Genomic DNA, 18,664 nt, shown 5'->3' with positions numbered 1-18,664 from the left:
GATGTCACATTTTCAGTAGATTGTTACTGGACATAAAAACAGTTAATAAGACACTGACAAAAACCACAAGTCTCAAACTGCAACTGTCACATATGTAATAAATAGTATGATTATTTTGTCTTATACGTACTTGGTTTTGGAATTAAAGGAGCAATAAGTCATTTTCCCAATAATTCTTGAAATAATGAAACAGCCATTGTACTGACACCCAGTGACTTGAATATATCAGAGAGTCTACACTTTTAAACTTGCTCACCTCCATGTTGGGAACCCGCTCTATGAACCATAACCTGATTCGTTTGAGGACAATAAATCGATCTGATTCTTCATTTTAATGTTCTTCACTTAATTTCCTTGCTTTCATAAATTTTGTTTGCTACTTTTACAAGGAAAATGACATATTGGTCCTTTAAGTAGTGATGGACAGTTTCCGAATGAGTCAACTCTTCGAGTCATCTTATTTAAGTGAACGATGGGAGTCTATTCCAGAAAAGTGTAAGTTAGCTTGGCACATCCAATGAAAGTCTGACTTTTGATCTGACTTTAGATTTACATTATTTAACTCTCACATTTTTATCAGCTGTGCTTTAAATTGTATCGGGGTAACCAAGAGTTAACTTGTCAGCTAAATACTGGATTTTCACAGTGATCATAATTACCATAATTAACACCAGTACATAACCTTACGTTTCACGCAGTTCTCCTCTCAATGCACAGCTACAGATCTCAGAATTCCCGGGAGAAAACTCCTGTTTGCAGGTCATCCTCCTCAGAGTTTCACTGGACTCACCTGTTGCTCAGTATTCCATGCTATAAAAGACTCAATTTCCACTCAGTCATTGCGAAGTATGGCCACTGTTTATTGTAGTCTGTACAGAGTGATGATCTTTGCTCCCGATCTCTGTGCATGGTTTTCTGCTTTGTCTGTTCTGGTTGCTGTTTGGATGACCCTCTGGATTTGTTGACCTGCATTTATTATTGGCCTTTTGGTTGTGTCTTGGATTGTGTTTTTGACTACGACCCTCACACCGCTTTGGCCTGTTATTTGCTTCTCTCTCGTTATGATCACACTTTGTACTTTTATGGATACCGAAACTTTTGTATTAAAGCCTCTAATCATATTCCGCAAGCGTCTGTCTGTTCACACCATGTTACAGATGTCCTGTAAAGCACTGCCAAAATACCTTGGTCATTACGGGGATGGTCACGAAATCCTAACCCAGTTGAAGACAATGTCGGAAATGTACTTACTATACTAGGGAAAAGGCTACAAATACCGAATGGAAAATTGGGGGAAATATTTAAAAAATGTTTAGTACATGAAAATATAATAATATAATCGATTTATTAGTTGATGAGAGATCTGATATGTTAGTATGCTCCAAGAGGACACTAAAAAGCAGATAAGGAACAAAGAAGCTCAGGTTTGCCCAAAAGTATTTTACTTTGAGAAACATTATAAACAATGTTTATCTGACACAGGTTATGTCAAGAAACATTCCACATGACATGTGTTAACTGTGATCGTTTCACCTCCAATAATGAAGCAAAAATACTTTGTAATATGTATATAGTGTTGTTACCAAGTGCCTTTTACACAAGAACCATAGGAACAGATACAGATAATGTTCACCCTGCAAAATCAAAATGCCTCTGCTTATCCTTCAAAATAACAAACTAACATTAAGATAAAATTCTCTCTTTTAACCCAAAATGAGAAAGGTAGGGAAAGAAGAGCTGGATGCATCAATATAGGAATGCATTGAAAATAAATAGACAAAGAACTGAGAAAAAAAGATTCCAATTATATCCGATCTGTAAGCCCAAGAAATGTGCTTAAACCAAAACCTTAGCTGCAGCTCCTTAAACAAGTAGAGATAGAATATAAAACAAACAAAAAATGTATTGTGAAATTATTTGCTTTTTCCTGAGACCATTACACCAAACTCTTGGATGCTAATTTCTTTATTCTGGTACTGCTGTAGCTGGCGGTTTGTGATATTCCCAGCCCGAAGAGCTTCTTCGATGGAGAACTTTTTCCCTGATTTTCTATCGTGAAGAACAGATGATTCCCCATTCGGACCCTTGACGCTGATTTCTTCCCAGTCGCATTCCTGACTCTGAAGGTTAACAAACATCTTCCAGTCGATCAGGCCCAACTTGTAGGCCTCCTCGGGCCGCATCTCTTTGCCCGACTCCGGGTCGATGACGACGATGGAGCGACGGAGGTGACTTTCTCTTTGTTCTCTCTTCACCCTCACGGCAGACAGATTCTTCTGCATCTTTTCAATCTCTTCGTCTTTCTCAGTCGTGATGCGTTTCAGGTCAGAGAGTTCCTTCTGCAGCGATGACAGGCGGAGTTCTAAGTTCCTGCTGGTGTCCAGCGGGATGGACTCTGTGATTTGCTTGGTTTCTTTTGTTGTGATGTGGATCTCAGCCTGGAGTTTCCTGATTTCGTTCTGAAGGCGTTGGTTCTCCTGCTGTAGTCTGTTGCTCTCATCTCGGATGTAGTCGAGCTCTTTAGACGACTTCGTATTGGTGAACTCCATTTCTGTCAGTCTTGAGGTGATGTTAGTGAGCTCTAGGTCCAGCTCTTGCCGGCGCCTTGTCTCTTCTTCAAGGCTCCTCTTCAGCCTCTCAATCTCAAGCTCGGCTTCGGGATCCTTCTCGACTTGGATCTTCTCTGTGCGGACAACTTTTTCACGCACCTCCACCTTTTCCAGCGTTTCTATCTGCTGCAGCAGCACATTGTACTCCTTCTCCAGCAGGACACGTTTGTGCCGCTCCTCCTCAACCTGAAGCCGCAGGATGGAGTGTTCCTTCTCCTGTTGAGGGTCCTGCTGCAGAACAACCTTTTGTTTCACTGTGACCTTCTCTCTAGTTTCCTTGTCTTTAATCTCCAGCTCGTTGAGGCGAACCCTCAGACGCTGAATTTCGAGCTCGGCGTCGCGTCGCATTCTGCGTTCACGTTCAATCTCCTCTAGCTGGAGTTCCAGATCAGCCTTCTGACGCTGCAGCCTCAACAGTTCCTCTTTCAAAAGATCCCTCTGTCTCACCTCATCATTGATCTTCTGGGTTAAGCTGTCACACTCAGATCTCAAGAGAGGGTCTTCTTGCATCTTTACAACTTCTTGTTGTACAACCTTTTCTCTAACCTGTGACAAGTCAATCTTCTTAGCTCTGATTTTATCTTCAAAGGAGGACCGGTCTCCCTCCAAGTCCAAACGTTTCCTCTGTTCCTCAGCCAGTTTCCTTTTAAGGGTCTCAATTTCCTCTTTGGTTTTTGGATCTTCTCTGTATTGAATAACTTCGTTAACTACCTCTTTGGTCTGTACTTGGGGCTTCGTGTCTTTCCACTTCTGAATCTCATCTCTCAGTTGGAGAATCTCTATTTCATACTTCTCTATATGGTGAGTTTTGTCGACAATTTCATTTCGGAGTTTCTCCAGCTCTCTTTCCGTTTCAGGGTCGATCTTGTACTTTATCATCTCCTTGATGATTTCTTTGTATTCAATTTGTGGGCCTCTGTTTTTCAGTAGTACCAACTCGTCCTGAACAGACTTCAGCTGGAGTTCAGCATCTCTGCATCTTCTCTGCTGTTCTACAAGCTCCAGCCTGAGGTTGGCAACCTCTGTCTCTGCCTTGGGGTCAGGCCTAACAATTTCACGCACCTTCTCCTGAACAATCACCTTTGACTTTTCCTCCTCCAGGCTTGTGATCTTCCTCTGAATGTCTGTTCTTTCTCTCTGAGAAGACATGCGTTTCGCCTTTTCATCTTCCAGCTGTCTTCTCAGGTTTTCAACCTCCCTCTCCAGGACAATGTCTTTCTCGACCTTAAGCACCTCGCGGATGGAGATCTTCTCCTCGGCCATAGCCTTTTCCTTCTCCAGACGCTTCAGTTTTTCTTGCAGGAATCGTAGCTCATCCTCAAGATGTTGCCGGTTGTCCGTTTCTTTCTGTTTTCTGTCCAGGAGCAGCCTGTACTCGGTTTCCAGCTGTGGATCGTTTTGCACCTTGATCACTTCTTCCTCCTTAATGACTTCCTGCTCCTTGTTTTTCTCCGCAGACAGTATGGTTATCTGCTTCTGCATATGAACGGCTTCATTGTCTCTGACCATCTTCTGTCTCTTGAGTTCCTCCAGCTCGTCCCGGAGTCTCCTCACTTCCTCCTCCTGCTCCTTGTCCCGTTCGATGCGGAGCACCTCTTTGACCGTGTACTGCTGAGCTCCCTCTTTTATCTCCGTCTCTATCCCACGCAGCTTCACCTGCAGGCTGTCCAGTTCGCTTTCTAGGATGCGGGTGGTCCGGCGCTCGTCCAGGAGCTTCTGCTGGACTTTGCTCATTTCCTCGTCCAGCTGAGGATCAGGTACCTTCTTAATCAGCTCTTTCTTGACAATTGTGTCCTGGGGTTTTTGGCCTTCCAGCACATAGATGTCACTCTGAATGGTTTTGAGTTCCTTCTCCAGCTGCTGTCTTCTATGAATCTCTTCCTCCAGCTGGTTCTTGATTCTCCAGGGTTCATCTCCAGGGGCGCTCGCATTCACTGACTGAACTTTGCGGTCAATTATTGGGACCTCTGGTTGCTGTTAAACAGTGAAGTTCCACATATTGAATTAACAGGCTGAAGATAAGAAGCTGATGCCATGTTAACTTTGTCTGGGGTTGGCCCTGCACTTGTCAGTGGATGGTACCTGATTGAGAAGTCCTTGAACAAACTCCAGGTTCTGCAGCCGCTGTTTATTCACCGCGTTGACTTCAGTGAATTTTGCCTCAATGGCTGATTCCTATTGGAAAAGAATAAAATACACTGGAATAAAAAAAAAAATTACACTTCTATTTAAAATGATCAGATTCTCAGAATTTGTAATGCAAGATAATGGGAGATTGCTTAATTTTATTTCTAATATTTTTTTGTACCTCTGCCTTGACTCTCAATGCAGGAGAATCCATTCTGCTCCTTTTGTAGGTCTGTGGTACCAAGCCATCTTCAAGATCAAGAACGGATCTGAACCTCTCCGCTTCGTTTTCGTAGTCCTAGAGAGAATCACAAGCGCAAACACATAGGCTTCACCTGTTGAGACATTGCTGAATATCTGCAAAGGGTAAGTCAAAATGGACAATCATAGCAGAGTTCTTTCAAACCTTAACAGCCTGTTGGTAGAGCTGTGCATTCCTTGCGACATTGTTCAAGTCGGACTCTTTTCTTGCGATGTCAGAAAGCAGATTCTGTAAATGGAAGAGACCATCGATCAATTACAAAAAATGATTTTGTTTCCTTAGAAACTGACAAACTAATAACGCATCGATTATGCGCAGTAGGCAAGATGGACTCACTCTTTGGTTTTTCAGTTTGGCCTCCACCTGTCTAACATCATCAGTCTCGCGGGGCTCGTAGTTCGGGACCCGTGAAAGCCAGCTGTTCAGGTTGTCATAGTCATTGCGGTAATTGTTGTAGGACGCTTTGGCTCTCTGCATATACTGGGACCTACAAGATTAAAACATGTTGAAGTTACAAAAATTTTAAATACAAGTATTTTTGATCAGTAAATTATTCTGTAATAAGCATGTGAATAATTGCCTATAAATATTAAATAAACAAATAAAACAAAACAAAACTATAGGCATGCAAGTAACATATATTGTGACAATGTTTAATTTAAGTAGTTAATTAATAGTCCATAATTATAATGGTTACAATAGATAAACAATTATTGTTGATCAATCATCATAATACATTAAACTCTGTATGTTCTATGAAGAAATATTGCTACCTATGACGACATTTGTAATTCATACCCATAGACATTTTTTTCAGTAACCAGTTGTTACCAGTGATAAATACAAGCACACCTAGCATCAATCTGCCTGTTGAGGTTGTCGTAGCGTTTGGTGAGCTTCTCCACGTCCGCCTCCTGCCTCTCGATATCAGGACAGTGCTCCTGCGTCGTGATCACCATGTTGTCACAGCTGAGCTTAGCAGACCTCAGGTTCTGCTCCATCTCTGGCACGATGGATTTCTTTGCCCTCAGTTCAGATGCCATGTCCTGTGTCAACAGGGCAAGAATAAGTGCCACGGATTAGAAAACTCAGTAATTCCACTTTACAGATTAGGCTTTCACCGTGGCAAAAGAAACCCTGGCAAAACCCTGATAAGAACCCTGGTATAAAACTGTCCAAAAAAAAGAAAAAAAAAAACAGAAAAATCAATCATTTGACTCTAAATAATAATGAGATAATAAATAAGGATGTATTTTATTAGCCATCCACAAGCTTCTGGTAAGAAAAAATAGTCCTTTACAGCTATTAGTGGTGCTCTATATCAGTAGTCTACATTACAGTACTGCAGTTTGTTTTTCAGAAATACCAGATGTTTGAATAACATGTGAGAACCAATCAGAATGTAGAGTTTTACAGAGCTGTGCTGCGCAGGCAGCAGGTCTTACAGCGAGCTCACGCTGAGTCTTCTCCAGAGAGCTCAGGTCAGAGGGTGCGACCTCTTCTCGGGCCAGCCTGTTCTCGTAGGTGGATAGCAGGTTCTTTGAGCCCTGCAGGGAATTTTCCAGGCGGTTGGAATTCTGAAGTCTACAAGAAGAAATCAGTCAAAGTCATTTCTAATTTTATATTTAATGTTACTCTTAGTTTTTATAACCAAGACCCGACATTGGCACTGTGTTTCTCACATGTGGTTGCAGAAAGGTGTTACATACTTGTCGTTGGCACACTTCAACAGCCGGTCCACTTTGTCGTATTTGTCGTTGGTCTCTGCCACCTTGGAGTAGAGCTGTGGGGTGCTGGCACACTTGGGATTGGCTCTGAGGAAGACCTCAGCCTCTTGCACCTTCGCGGTCTTTTCTGGTTCTATCCTTCGGAAGGCGGAGGCAATGTCCTACGAGCAGACAGACAGACCGGCATAACAACAGGAAAGCAGATAGCTGGGCTAAGCCGTCAACATTAACTTCATACTGAAAATCAGCATACGTCATACATGCATAAAATTATTTCCGGATGCTGATTTTCATTAAAGAGGTAAAGCAGGGTGGAGCAACCATGGCCGTAACCATGGCAACCGTGGACCTTTTTTACGTTATGGGGCTAGACCTTTAAATATGATTTTTTAAAAATAGTTGTGTGATGAATCATGATGCAGAAACCCTCAGACGTGTCATTCTTCACCTTCATTTCACGAAGTCTGTCTTCGCTGTCCTGTAGAGGACGGGTCTGTTCCAGAGGGGGGCGCACTTGAGTATTAATTGCCTTCTCCTGCTTATTCAGGTCGCTGACCACTTTATCCAGTCCTGCCATCAACTGCCGGCACTGCTGTTCCTGCTTGTCTGGGGTTCAGGTATGAGAGGACAAGTAGGTGCAAAGATTCTACTTCAAGTACTCTGGGCTCCCACTATGGTCGGGGAGGACGCTCCTATACTACCGTTTTAAAGCTTATTTTGGAACTATAACATCTGAAAGTCGTTACGTTGAACTAGGAATATATGCATCAGGTAACCTGACCCCGTGCACGCACCCTGACCAACCGGGCTCTCCTTCCTCAGTTCAGCCAGTCTGGTCTGCAGGGCCGTTTTACTGCTGGCCACCTTCTGTTTGATGGTCTTCTGCTGGCTTACCAGACTGCAGGATGACAAGACAGTGCAGTGTTAGGCCTGCAGGAACCATTCCAGACAGGTGCATTCTCGGTGTGGTTGAGAACTTCCCTGGATAAGTGCGCACAGAGAGGAATACCCACTTTTCAGCCACTGAAATGGACTCGGGGTCGGTGGGAGGGATGATGAAACACACCCCCGGAGCGGTCGTGCTGCGTCCCGCCGGGTCCTTCACGTCCCACTTGTAGCCGTTGTTCCTGAGGAGCGTGTAGCGCTCTCCTCGCATAATCTGCCCCTGCAGGCAAAGGGGTGGGGGTGGGGGGGGAACAGCAAGAATCAGCCCACGTACTGTACCTGGATCAGCCCCAACGCTGCAGCGGAAGAGTGAAAGCTCCATGCTTGCTCTCTGCGGCAGCCTGTGTGTCTTGGCAAGGCAGAAGAAGAGGGCAGCGGTGTCCTGTACCTCATCTGAGTTGAATTCGCACAGCGCCTCGATGGGCAGCATCTTCTGCGGAGGGTTGTTGCGGAGCTTCAGGGGCAGCACCTGCATGCTGCGGGTCTGCAGAGACTTCACCCGCTCCTCCAGGTGATCCATGGCCTTAGCCTGGTCCTGCCCAAACACACACACGGTCAGATTCTGAATATATTCCGCTCATTTACCCATGAGACACACCTATACTCACATACAAGCACACTTATGCATACAATGTCAACAAAGGACACGTATTAGAGGAGACAGAGAAACAAGACTATGGGAATATGTTTGTTGTAAGTAAACTATATTTACGTTGAGGTCTGTGAGCAAACCATCCAGCTGGTACATGTCCTTGAAGTCCGGGTTGTACTTCTGCTGGACTTCAGTTTCCAGACGTTTCAGCAGGTCCTGCGTGTCTCTGGCCTCCTTATGAAACTGCAGTGGATAAGATCCATCAGTTTTAGACTGGGGCCTGTTTGTAGGCCGCCAACACTAGCAATACAAACAGACCTGCTGTGGAACGCCTCCCCACCTGGACGGATCATAAGGAAAGAACACTTCCCGTGTTCCTCCGTTCCTCTTTCCACTGTGGCTTGCTCACCTTGTGGTACTCGTCCATGTGCTTGAGATGGTTCTCCTCACAGATGAGCAGGTTGAGATATTCCTTCCAGTCTGCATGGACAGCCTCCGTATGTGCCTAAGCAGAAAACAACCTTTACATCCCGACGCTGCCACGTAAAAATCCACCGCCCTGAACAGCACAACATGCCGCACCTCATTTTAAAGTCTGTCAGCCTATTTGGTTTACAACCTCTTATTTTGGTTTAGAGAGTCGTTGTGATGATACCTCGATGACGTTCTTGCCCGGGTGGTCCTCGGCGATGAGTTTCTCTCCGTCATCATTCAGCTTGGTGATCGTCATCTCCTTTGACTCCAGACACTTACTGATGAAGTTCTGTGGGGACAGCGTGACAGGAGCATCAACAGTTGAAGGCGGCACTCAGGAACAGGTGAACGAAGGCGCGTTGCAAGATGCTTACCATTTGCAAATTTGTGAAAGGGTGAATGAGGGCTTCACTCATTAAGAACTCAATAAATACTCTAATATATAACTTTGTAAATTAATATCTAACGTCTTATAGAACATCTTCATTTATTAAATACTCTAATATACAAGGTCTTACTCTAATAAATACTTGAATAAAGTCATTAACCTTTCCCCAAGCAACCATGAGTAGGGTCCACACCTTCATTGCTCACTGCTGTGACTTTCATATTAAAGTTTCAGTGTATTTACTAAATAATTCATCGTATTTAATTAATTAACCCATGCGTGTACAGGTGCTAACGGTAATTAACACACATGTGCACAGGTTTTAATGGTAATTATCACGTGCACAGGTGCTAATGTTAATTAACCTGGTCTGCACAGGTGTTAATCGTACATAACCCGCATGTGTGGACTTGCCTCGTATTGCCTCTTGCGGGCGGGGTAGTCCAGGTTGGCATCACTCCAGTCGTAGGTGATGCGCTCCTCCGTCTGCTGATCCAGCCAGTAGAGCTCGTTGGTGCAGCGCTGCATGTAGTCTCTGAGACTGAGCAGGTGCTTCTTCCGGGCAGTGGATGCAGCCTTGGGGAGGAACACGCACGCGCACGCACACACACACACACACACACACACACACACACACGCACGCGCACGCACACACGCAGTGTCAACAGGGTGTAAAAACAGGTGCCGTGACAATGCTGCCACCTCATCTTAAACTGAATGTTCTTGGTTTTGATGAGTCAAGGGTGTAACAAACAGAGGCTGGCGTGGCATTGTTCTCAGTTATGGGGAGCTGCGACAAGACTGCGTGAAGGCTAAGTATAGCTAGCACTGCGAGCGCGCTTTGAATGGATAAATATGAGAAGGAAATGTTTACACTTCGAGCGGCTCCTGTAATGCTCCGATCTCCCCATTCAAATGCACGTGGAGCTCATCTTTTTTATTTTGGGACAGACTCCCGCATAGCTGTTTAAAGCTAATGAAAGGGAATAGTGAGTGGTCTGAATTTACCAGGAGTTTGTTGTATTTCATCTGCTGGGTCCCGATGTACTCCTGCAACACGAAAGAACAAAAGATCAGTCAAAAATCCTCCACTGCAGAATGAGACTTACACCCAATATACTGCTATCTGTTTCATAAGAGTTTAAAACATAGGTTCTACATAGCTCAGGCCACAATATACCAGATAATACCCAAAAGACACTTATGGCCATGTAAACCTGTGGTTTTTGAAAGAGAAGTAGACCACAGCTCTAAGATACATGAGTGCAAATACTGCAAATAGTTAAGGCATACAATTACAGTTTGAACCAGCAGCTGAAGACTAAAGTATTTAACTGAAGGCTGAGGTGTTTAACAGAAGGCCGATCACCTGGTCATTTCCCTCAGTTATGTAGGGAGCCAGGGCCTCCACCTCACTGTGAAAGATGTTGTGCTCTTCAACTTCATTTTCAACAGTAGGCAGGTCTTGTCCAAAACCTTTGTTGTTCAGATTTGCCTGCACACACGCACACGCACACCAGCATATCAGTCTTTTGTATTCCCAGATGAACAACCTAATTCCCAAGGCAAGCGTGCAGGAGAGTGAGAACTTGTCTGAGCACGGGAGGGAAAAGCACGTCGTAACTCACAACTTTCTCATCGATGACCTTGCCCCAGTTGACGCTAGGAACCCCTTCGGAGCGGGTGATGTGGTAGATGTGGTTGTGCTCGTCACGCAGCTTCATGACCCGCTCACGGAGCTGCCGCATGCTGACAGAGAACATGACCGTGAGCCACCCTGCCTACAGTCCCGCCCCCGTCAGCCTCCGTTACAACGTAATCACTGGCTCTCCATCCACGGCCCCGCCCACTTTGAAACCGAAAAACGGCGGTGGCTGTGACCGGTCCCTTGACTCTGGTGGGGGAGGTTTTACGTGCCTGGCCGTGGTGGCACCTCCAGGAGGAAGGCGCCACCCGGCCGTGTGTGTGGAGGTCAGGGACACTCACTCCTGCTGGATCATCTCAGCCTGGGGGTGGTGCAGGCGCCGGGCCTCTGCTGCGTCCTCGTCCAGCCCAGTCAGGAGGTCCAGTGCGTTCAGGATGGACTTGTTGGTGGCGTCCTGGTACAGTGGCTTTTTGCCTTCGTTGATCTTGGTGATGTCCTATGAAATCATAACAAGAAACCCAAAACAAACAAGGTCACAGTGAAATTAGACCAAGGAGTGTTATGGTGCAATGACAACCAACTGCTCTCTCCTTCCAGAGAAACAGAACATGTCAGGACATGACTGCAGGACATTTGGTGAAGGACCAGCTCACTCCAAAACAGTTACTAAGTTACTAACAATGCACGAATCCTCTTATTTTCATAATTATAACATCCTCCTATTACAATGCATTAATAATTAGTAATAAAAACATTCCAAAATGCTAATATATTAACTATAAAATTCTGATAATAGTGACCTTAATAATGAAAGAGGTTGTATAGGTCTGTGTAACCTTTACATAAAGTGTAAAGCTAGGGGCAGTAATCCCAGTGGCAGCTAGCTTGTGTTTCCTGTAAACACCTTGTTGAGGTTCAGCTCCGTCTCCATGATGTTCTTCTCCACCTTGTCAGCATTTTTCTGCAGCTTCTCAATCAGGGCAGTCAGATCAATCGGTGTTCTGAGGGAGAGACAGAGGAAATCAGACCAGACAGATCAGTCATTGATCTGAGGGAGAGACAGAGGAAATCAGACCAGACAGATCAGTCGTTGATCTGAGGGAGAGACAGAGGAAATCAAACCAGACAGATCAGTCGTTGATCTGAGGGAGAGACAGAGGAAATCAGACCAGACAGATCAGTCGTTGATCTGAGGGAGAGACAGAGGAAATCAGACCAGACAGATCAGTCGTTGATCTGAGGGAGAGACAGAGGAAATCAGACCAGACAGATCAGTCGTTGATCTGAGGGAGAGACCGAAGAAATCAGACCAGACAGATCAGTCGTGGATCTGAGAGAAACAGAAAGGAAAAACAAAAGGTTTTTTATATTTGAGGGAAACAATATACAAAAAAACAAGCAAGCAACAAAACCAACATCAATACAGCAACAGGAAATAAACAATTTTTGAGGAAATAAACAGCAGTGTGCATGGTATTTTCAGTAGTTTTGTATTTAGCTATGCATCCGATTACCACTTTAACATTTTACATATTCCTAAGTAGGTTGAAGATAAGGGAAGGCAAATTAATTATAAATTTGTTTTAAATTGGTCCAGTCCTAGATTTATTTGTCCTGCTTTAATGCACATAAAAGTCTGGACACTACCAGCTTACATAAGAGGCTAGAAGGTCCCAACCGGCCTGCCCATAGCATCCCAGCTCTGTGATCCGCCTCCCTACCAGGCTCTGGCCTTTGATGTCCTAAGGGAGTCAGGCTGCGCAAACACTCAAGAGTTTATAAACACTAGAATAAAAGCATATGAGGAATGGAACTTCTCAGTAATACAGCATGCCACACCCACGTGTTTAAAGCACAACACCAGTTCCTTCTGAGCAAATTTGGAGAACTGCTGGAAAACTGCAACTTTTGCACACCTGACGTGACCAAACATGACGAAAATACATCTCCCAGTGTTGCCAGGCTTTGCCCGTAGGGAAAATTCTGGAATTCACCTGTACGAGTGACTGACAGGCTACCCATGTCTGAAAAAACTTTTACGGTGTGAACGATCATTCTTTCCCTCGTAGAACAATAGAGACAACACAGGCCTCGGAGGCGAATATATAAAGTGGAGTATGTTTGGCTCATGGCTCCAGCCGCTACAGATCGCAGAGAAACACGCAGCATGGTGGCGCTGTAATGTGGATGTTTCCAATCCAAGCACACCTTGCAGCTTTAAGGATCACTGTCTCCTTGCAGTTTCTGTTTTCTGTGCCTTACATTGATAAGCCAGCAAGATCACTGAGAGACAGGAAGCTTGCATGAGAGAGATCTCGCACATTCCTGTCATTTGTCAAAAATTATTTCATCAAATTTAGTGTAAAATAAACATGTTTTATTTAATCATCCATTTTTTTCACACTCCAGGATTTTGTTGTATTTATGGGTATGAGCTCAGTGTGGTATCAGCATGTCTGTGGGGTTTGGTGCAGTAGCGCTGGGGAAGGTAAAGGGTATTTTAGCCCTGTAAAGGCTGTTTCTGGGGAATTTTACCCCTGTAAAGGCTGTTTCTGGGGAATTCTACCCCTGTAAAGGCTGTTTCTGGGGAATTCTACCCCTGTAAAGGCTGTTTCTGGGGAATTCTACCCCTGTAAAGGCTGTTTCTGGGGAATTTTACCTCGGATTGGCTGTTTCTCCTCCAAATGCCTGTATAACATCCAGTTTCATTGATGTGCTAACAAGAAAACTACACATTTAGGCCAAACCTGATTTCTTTGACATCTGTTTTAAATAAGTTTCACCAAAACCGAAACCCTATACAAGCAGAGACCATCTCTACAAACGCTCCATGGTAACTGCAGAGAAAGTGACTCATGAAGCCTTTTGTGTGTGTTACATAAGCATGCTCGAGTCCAAGGTTCAGCTAATTTCATTCATGTGTGGGAAGTCAACGCTGCACTACTCACAGACGTTACTGCCCTGACCGAGAACACACCCCAGCAGACTGGAACATACCTACTACCAACACGAGGCACCGAAACATTTGACACACCTGCAGAGATACGTGTGCAAGGATGAGCCAGTGTGTTCATGAGCAGAAAGAAAAGGGTTTTTTGGTTATTCAGCACAAATGAAGGTGCTCTTTAGGGTTAGGCTTAGGGTAGGACACTACTAACATGTTACTGCTATTCTTAAGCAATTACTAAAGAAATGTTATATATTATGTTATATATTATCAAAGGGGAAAAGAAATTTTATATATATATATATATATATATATATATATATATATATATATATATATATATATATATATATATATACACACACACACACACACACATTATATATTATATAGCACAGTATGACTTTCTGATCAAATTCTGCCATTGATCTATAAACAATATGAAAACCTGAACTACCCCATACAAGCCTTATACAGCATGTGAGAAACTCTTCAAAAGACCAAGGTGAGCATCACTGAAGCAGTTTTAAATACACTCTTTCAAACCTTTCGGTTGTTGTTACACTGTTAAGGTTTATCAGAGTATGCCAACACCTGACACTTGTCCATGTGGCTGCGACCAGCAGATCTCCATCTCAATCCAGAACGCCCAGCCTACATGTCTGAGCCCGAAACTCGGTCTGGCAGGCCACTCACCTGAGACCAGAAAATCAAGCTCCGCAGGAAAAAAACCAAACAACAACAAAGAGGCTGAAACAAGACAAGCAGCATGGAAGAAGCTACAATGGGAAGGGCAGGGAACACTGACATTGTTTAGATTCCATCTCCCACCCTGTCAAACATCCACACATGTAGAAATGCAATTAATGTTTATTCCAGAACAACTCATGCAGCACAGTCCCAGATCACCCGAGTAGTGCAGTGTGGCCTCATCACTTCGGCCTCGCTGTACTGGTATGAAAGAAATATAACCGGGTAATGGCGTTACAGCTGGGCAACGATGCGACAGCCAAAAGGTGTGATGTTACAGAGACAAATTTTAACCTCCTACTGTAATCAACACAGCGTTAAAAAAAAAAACACTTTCTTGCAGAACAATAAGCTATTTACTATTGATTATTCATATACAAAAGATAAATATCTTGATTAACATGTGAAGGAGGTCCTGCTTGAGAAGTGAGAGCTCGTTTGCGTGCAATGCATGCAGAGTTCAGGCCGCCTCTCCATGGCCATTTCACCTGCACATTTATTGAAAGTAGCAACTAGGAGGCGATAAGGAAACTCCTCTGGCATAGCACGCACATTCCCACTCGGTTACGCACGAGGGAACGGACAGAAACTCTCATCTACTGTTACCTGCAAAAGAACGTCCTATAACAACGGATACCTTCACTAGAGGGCTCACCTCACCTCTTAAGAATGAATGAGTCAAAAATCAAGGAGAGGTATGAAGAAAAAGGACGAGCAGGACGTTATACAACCCGGCGCCCACACTCGCTCCCCGGCCGCCACACCCATCGGGCTGAGCGAGTTACGCGCAGGAGAGGCTGCGCACACCCGCGACAGCACGGAAACAGTGCTCGCAAAATGCGCAACGCACACACATAATGCGCAGGCCTACTTACTGACCACCGCCTCCAGAATATAGGATGCACATAAGGAGAAATAAGTCAATAAATACATCCGTAAACGCACCAAAACGCTTGTGCGGTAATCTAAAGCGTTTAGATATGGTTTCGCACAGGACCTTTGTCGGGTTTTAAAAAAAATGCAAAACAACAACAACAAAGTTTAGAAGGGTGACAACGTTTAACAGGTTTAGACACAAACGACCGACCTTTTAGGCGTGATGTTCACGCTGGTCTTCGAACTCTTCTTCTTGAACATTTTGACTGATTTTGCAAACGCCTGTCTGGGCGGAATCCGCGTGGCAAAGCGAAGTTTCGGTGCTTTCACTTGCTGTCACTCTGAACGCTGCTTAGACAGGTAGAGAGTTTACGTTAGAAGCCCTGGTCGCACCCTCCCACTTTAGCACCTCCAACTGTCTGCCACTGAGCCTCTCGTACAAGCCCACTTTAACTACGGAGGGTGTCCTTCTTCGTAGGTGTGGCAAACTAACAGCCTATCAACGTGCGTACATGCTCGGTCAATGACATTTTTATTTGCTGTCAAGCACGCAAATTGCTCCTGATATAAACAAGAAATCTCAGCTTCCTTAGAAACTAAGGGCGTTATGTATTCCTTAACTACGAAATCTATAACTTGCAAATAGTTTAACCTGCATAAATATTCGTTTTCTCTTAAACTGCAGTGTTCTTTAGGTTGGGAATTTGTTAGGACTCCTGACATAAAGGTATCTGCAGACGCAGGAGTAGTGCTTTCAACAATGGATGGCAGAGTGTTGAAGTGCTGCTTAGATTCTTGTCTTCCCTATCTCTGGCAGCTCCCCTGGGGGACATCGCCTGTCCAGCCTCTGTGAAGTATGTGTGCACCAGTCCGCCCGGCCTGATTTAACTGGGAAGTCCGACTCTGAGATCATGGGGCAAGTGGATTAATATTTGGGATTCACTGAAAATGTTACAATACAGGTAAACTCGTCTTCTTGTAGATAAGCCCAGTACTCTTCTGTTAGACACTGCTGTTGCAAGTATATTTACAATAAAAAACCATTGAAACCATAAAAAGAAGGAACTGCACAGCTGGATTCAAAGTAGTGGAGGTCTTTGTGAACTGTAACACATGGATTTTGAGACTGGCCAGCACCTCCACATAGACAAAGGACGCTGGGACTGTTGTATTCCTAAACAGAATGAGTCATAGGAAGGTGTGTGTGCATGTGTGTGTGTGTGTGTGTGTGTGTGTGTGTGCGTGTGCGTGTGTGCGTGTGTGTGTGTGTGTGTGTGTGTGTGTGTGAATGTTTACAGTTATGTTTAGGGTAGACTGAGAGACAGAGAGAAAGCAATATCATGCTACACAGCCTTGTGGCTACACAGCCTTACACAGCCCTGTAACCCTGCACTGTATGGGATCAGTGAGGTCTGCGTGTCACCAGACAGATCCAACCACAAGAATAAACTAGAAATCATAATTCCTGGGTCAGGTTCTGATTTAGCTCTGATCGGCACTGCTATAAACATTAGCATCCGAAGCATTGATTAGGAGGGCCACGTTCTTTTTCTGCACATCTGTACTTCAGGCAGTCTAATGTATAACAATTCCAATGAAGAACAGCAACAATAGTCATTTTACTTTATAGAGGGGGGTTATGTTAATGTTATCATATATGTGTATAGAGGGGGGCTTATGTTAAGGTTATCATATATGCATATAGATGGGGGTTATGTTAATGTTGTCATATATGCTTATAGAGGGGCGTTATGTTAATGTTATCATGTATGCGTATAGAGGGGGGTTGTTAATGTTGTCATATATGCATATAGAGAGGGGGGGTTATGTTAATGTTGTCATATATGCGTATAGAGGGGGGTTATGTTAATGTTATCATATATGCATATAGAGGGGGGTTATGTTAATGTTATATATCCGTATAGAGGGGGGTTATGTTAATGTTATCATATATGCGTATAGAGGGGCGTTATGTTAATGTTATCATATATGCATATAGAGGGGGGTTATGTTAATGTTATCATATATGCGTATAGAGGGGGGTTATGTTAATGTTATCATATATGCGTATAGAGGGGGGTTATGTTAATGTTATCATATATGCATATAGAGGGGGGTTATGTTAACACCTCATGCATGCATTGCCTCCTGTCTGGCCTTCCCCTTCTCTGCACATGCCCAGTGGCCCTCTGGTGTGTGACGATGCATGCAGTCCGTGGGTGTATAAAGCTACTGACAGCACTTGTGTGTGTCAGCAGACACACCTGTCATACTTGCGCACCTTTCCACACTGTTATAAATACACAGTGTGTGTGTGTGTGTACAGTACAGTAAAATATTACTGCTAAAAAAAAAACCACTCATACAAAATAACTAGTGAAAAAGTAAAAGTATGTTGTTTCCCCTTCAGTTGAGGGTTTTATGTTTTTTCAACATAAAAGAAGTTATTACAGATTGTAAATGTATGCACTTCAGATGAAAACCCATCAAACCAACACCCTCCTCGATGCACCCAGTCAGTAATAAAAACCTACTGCATCACTGCATCACTTCATGTCACAATTCATGTTCTTTTTCACAGCCACAACAGATAAAGTGTGTGTATGTGTGTGTGTGTGTAAACCATTTATTTGCAGAGCCAATAATAAACTTCTTTATGGTACTCATGCTTTTCTATGTCTCATATGAAAGACACAAAGATCTCAAATATCTGTATATTTTCAGACAAACTTGGACATTCCAATGTGCACAGTTCACTTCTGCGGTTAAACATTAACTCTGTGAATTAATCCGTTTGTGACCTCCAAATCATGTGTGATTAACAGATTTGAACTTTCTGCCGACTTCACGCATTGTCACTGATAGGAGCAGCTCAGGCGGAACAGGGGAGTGAGGTTCAGAAGAGAGGGATGATATCTCCTGTAAACTGGTAATGCCACATTCTGTAACACTTCGTAGACGTGGAGAATTCAGGACACCCAAGCGGAATGCCAGTGAGCTGGTGTTCACCTCCTGTGCTGACAACTGATGCATAATTACACGAAGAAATAATATGTTTAATATTAATCATTAATATGACCTATTAATCTTTTTTTAGGAAACGACCCTAAAAAGGAAATGATATCTAATAGTTTGTGTGTCTGGACAAACTGGTAGACATATACAAAGTGAAGGAAAGACAGGAATGTTATTAACATTTACTGTAGTGGAGGCCAATAAAGTAAGAAGTCTCCATCCACCCATGAGTGTACACAAAAATAACTACGGCATTGGGATTGTGTGTGTGTGTGTGTGTGTGTGTGTGTGTGTGTGTGTGTGTGTC

At 43.8% G+C, this 18,664-nt stretch overlaps 1 protein-coding gene across 1 annotated transcript; it reads right to left on the bottom strand.

The window, feature by feature from the left end:
- Positions 1–1,431: 1,431 nt before the first annotated feature.
- On the bottom strand, positions 1,432–15,743 carry ppl (periplakin). The gene is made up of 22 exons (XM_027014732.2): positions 15,554–15,743; positions 11,674–11,770; positions 11,111–11,265; positions 10,753–10,873; positions 10,494–10,619; positions 10,133–10,174; positions 9,539–9,700; positions 8,918–9,025; positions 8,672–8,767; positions 8,383–8,505; positions 8,059–8,205; positions 7,739–7,890; positions 7,520–7,623; positions 7,174–7,331; positions 6,708–6,886; positions 6,444–6,582; positions 5,851–6,044; positions 5,335–5,485; positions 5,143–5,226; positions 4,918–5,034; positions 4,692–4,784; positions 1,432–4,583 (listed from the first exon to the last, which is right to left on the bottom strand). Exons 1-22 carry the CDS (start codon positions 15,601–15,603, stop codon positions 1,914–1,916), a joined length of 5,268 nt encoding a protein of 1,755 aa, XP_026870533.2. The 5' UTR covers positions 15,604–15,743; the 3' UTR covers positions 1,432–1,913.
- Between the last annotated feature and the right edge of the window lie 2,921 nt (positions 15,744–18,664).

This window comes from Electrophorus electricus, chromosome 1 (genome assembly GCF_013358815.1).
Source record: "Electrophorus electricus isolate fEleEle1 chromosome 1, fEleEle1.pri, whole genome shotgun sequence".
Lineage (NCBI taxonomy): Eukaryota > Metazoa > Chordata > Actinopteri > Gymnotiformes > Gymnotidae > Electrophorus > Electrophorus electricus.
This window is presented reverse-complemented; position numbering and strand designations above follow the sequence as displayed.

Coding starts and splice junctions, on each gene's coding strand:
- ppl (XM_027014732.2), bottom strand. CDS start 15,603: ATGTTCAAGAAGAAGAGTTCGAAGACCAGCGTGAACATCACGCCTAAA. Junction 10,620..10,752: donor AGGTCATCGATGAGAAAGTT/GTGAGTTACGAC, acceptor GCGTGTGTGCAG/GCAAATCTGAACAACAAAGG. Junction 5,486..5,850: donor AACAGGCAGATTGATGCTAG/GTGTGCTTGTAT, acceptor TTAATCTTGTAG/GTCCCAGTATATGCAGAGAG.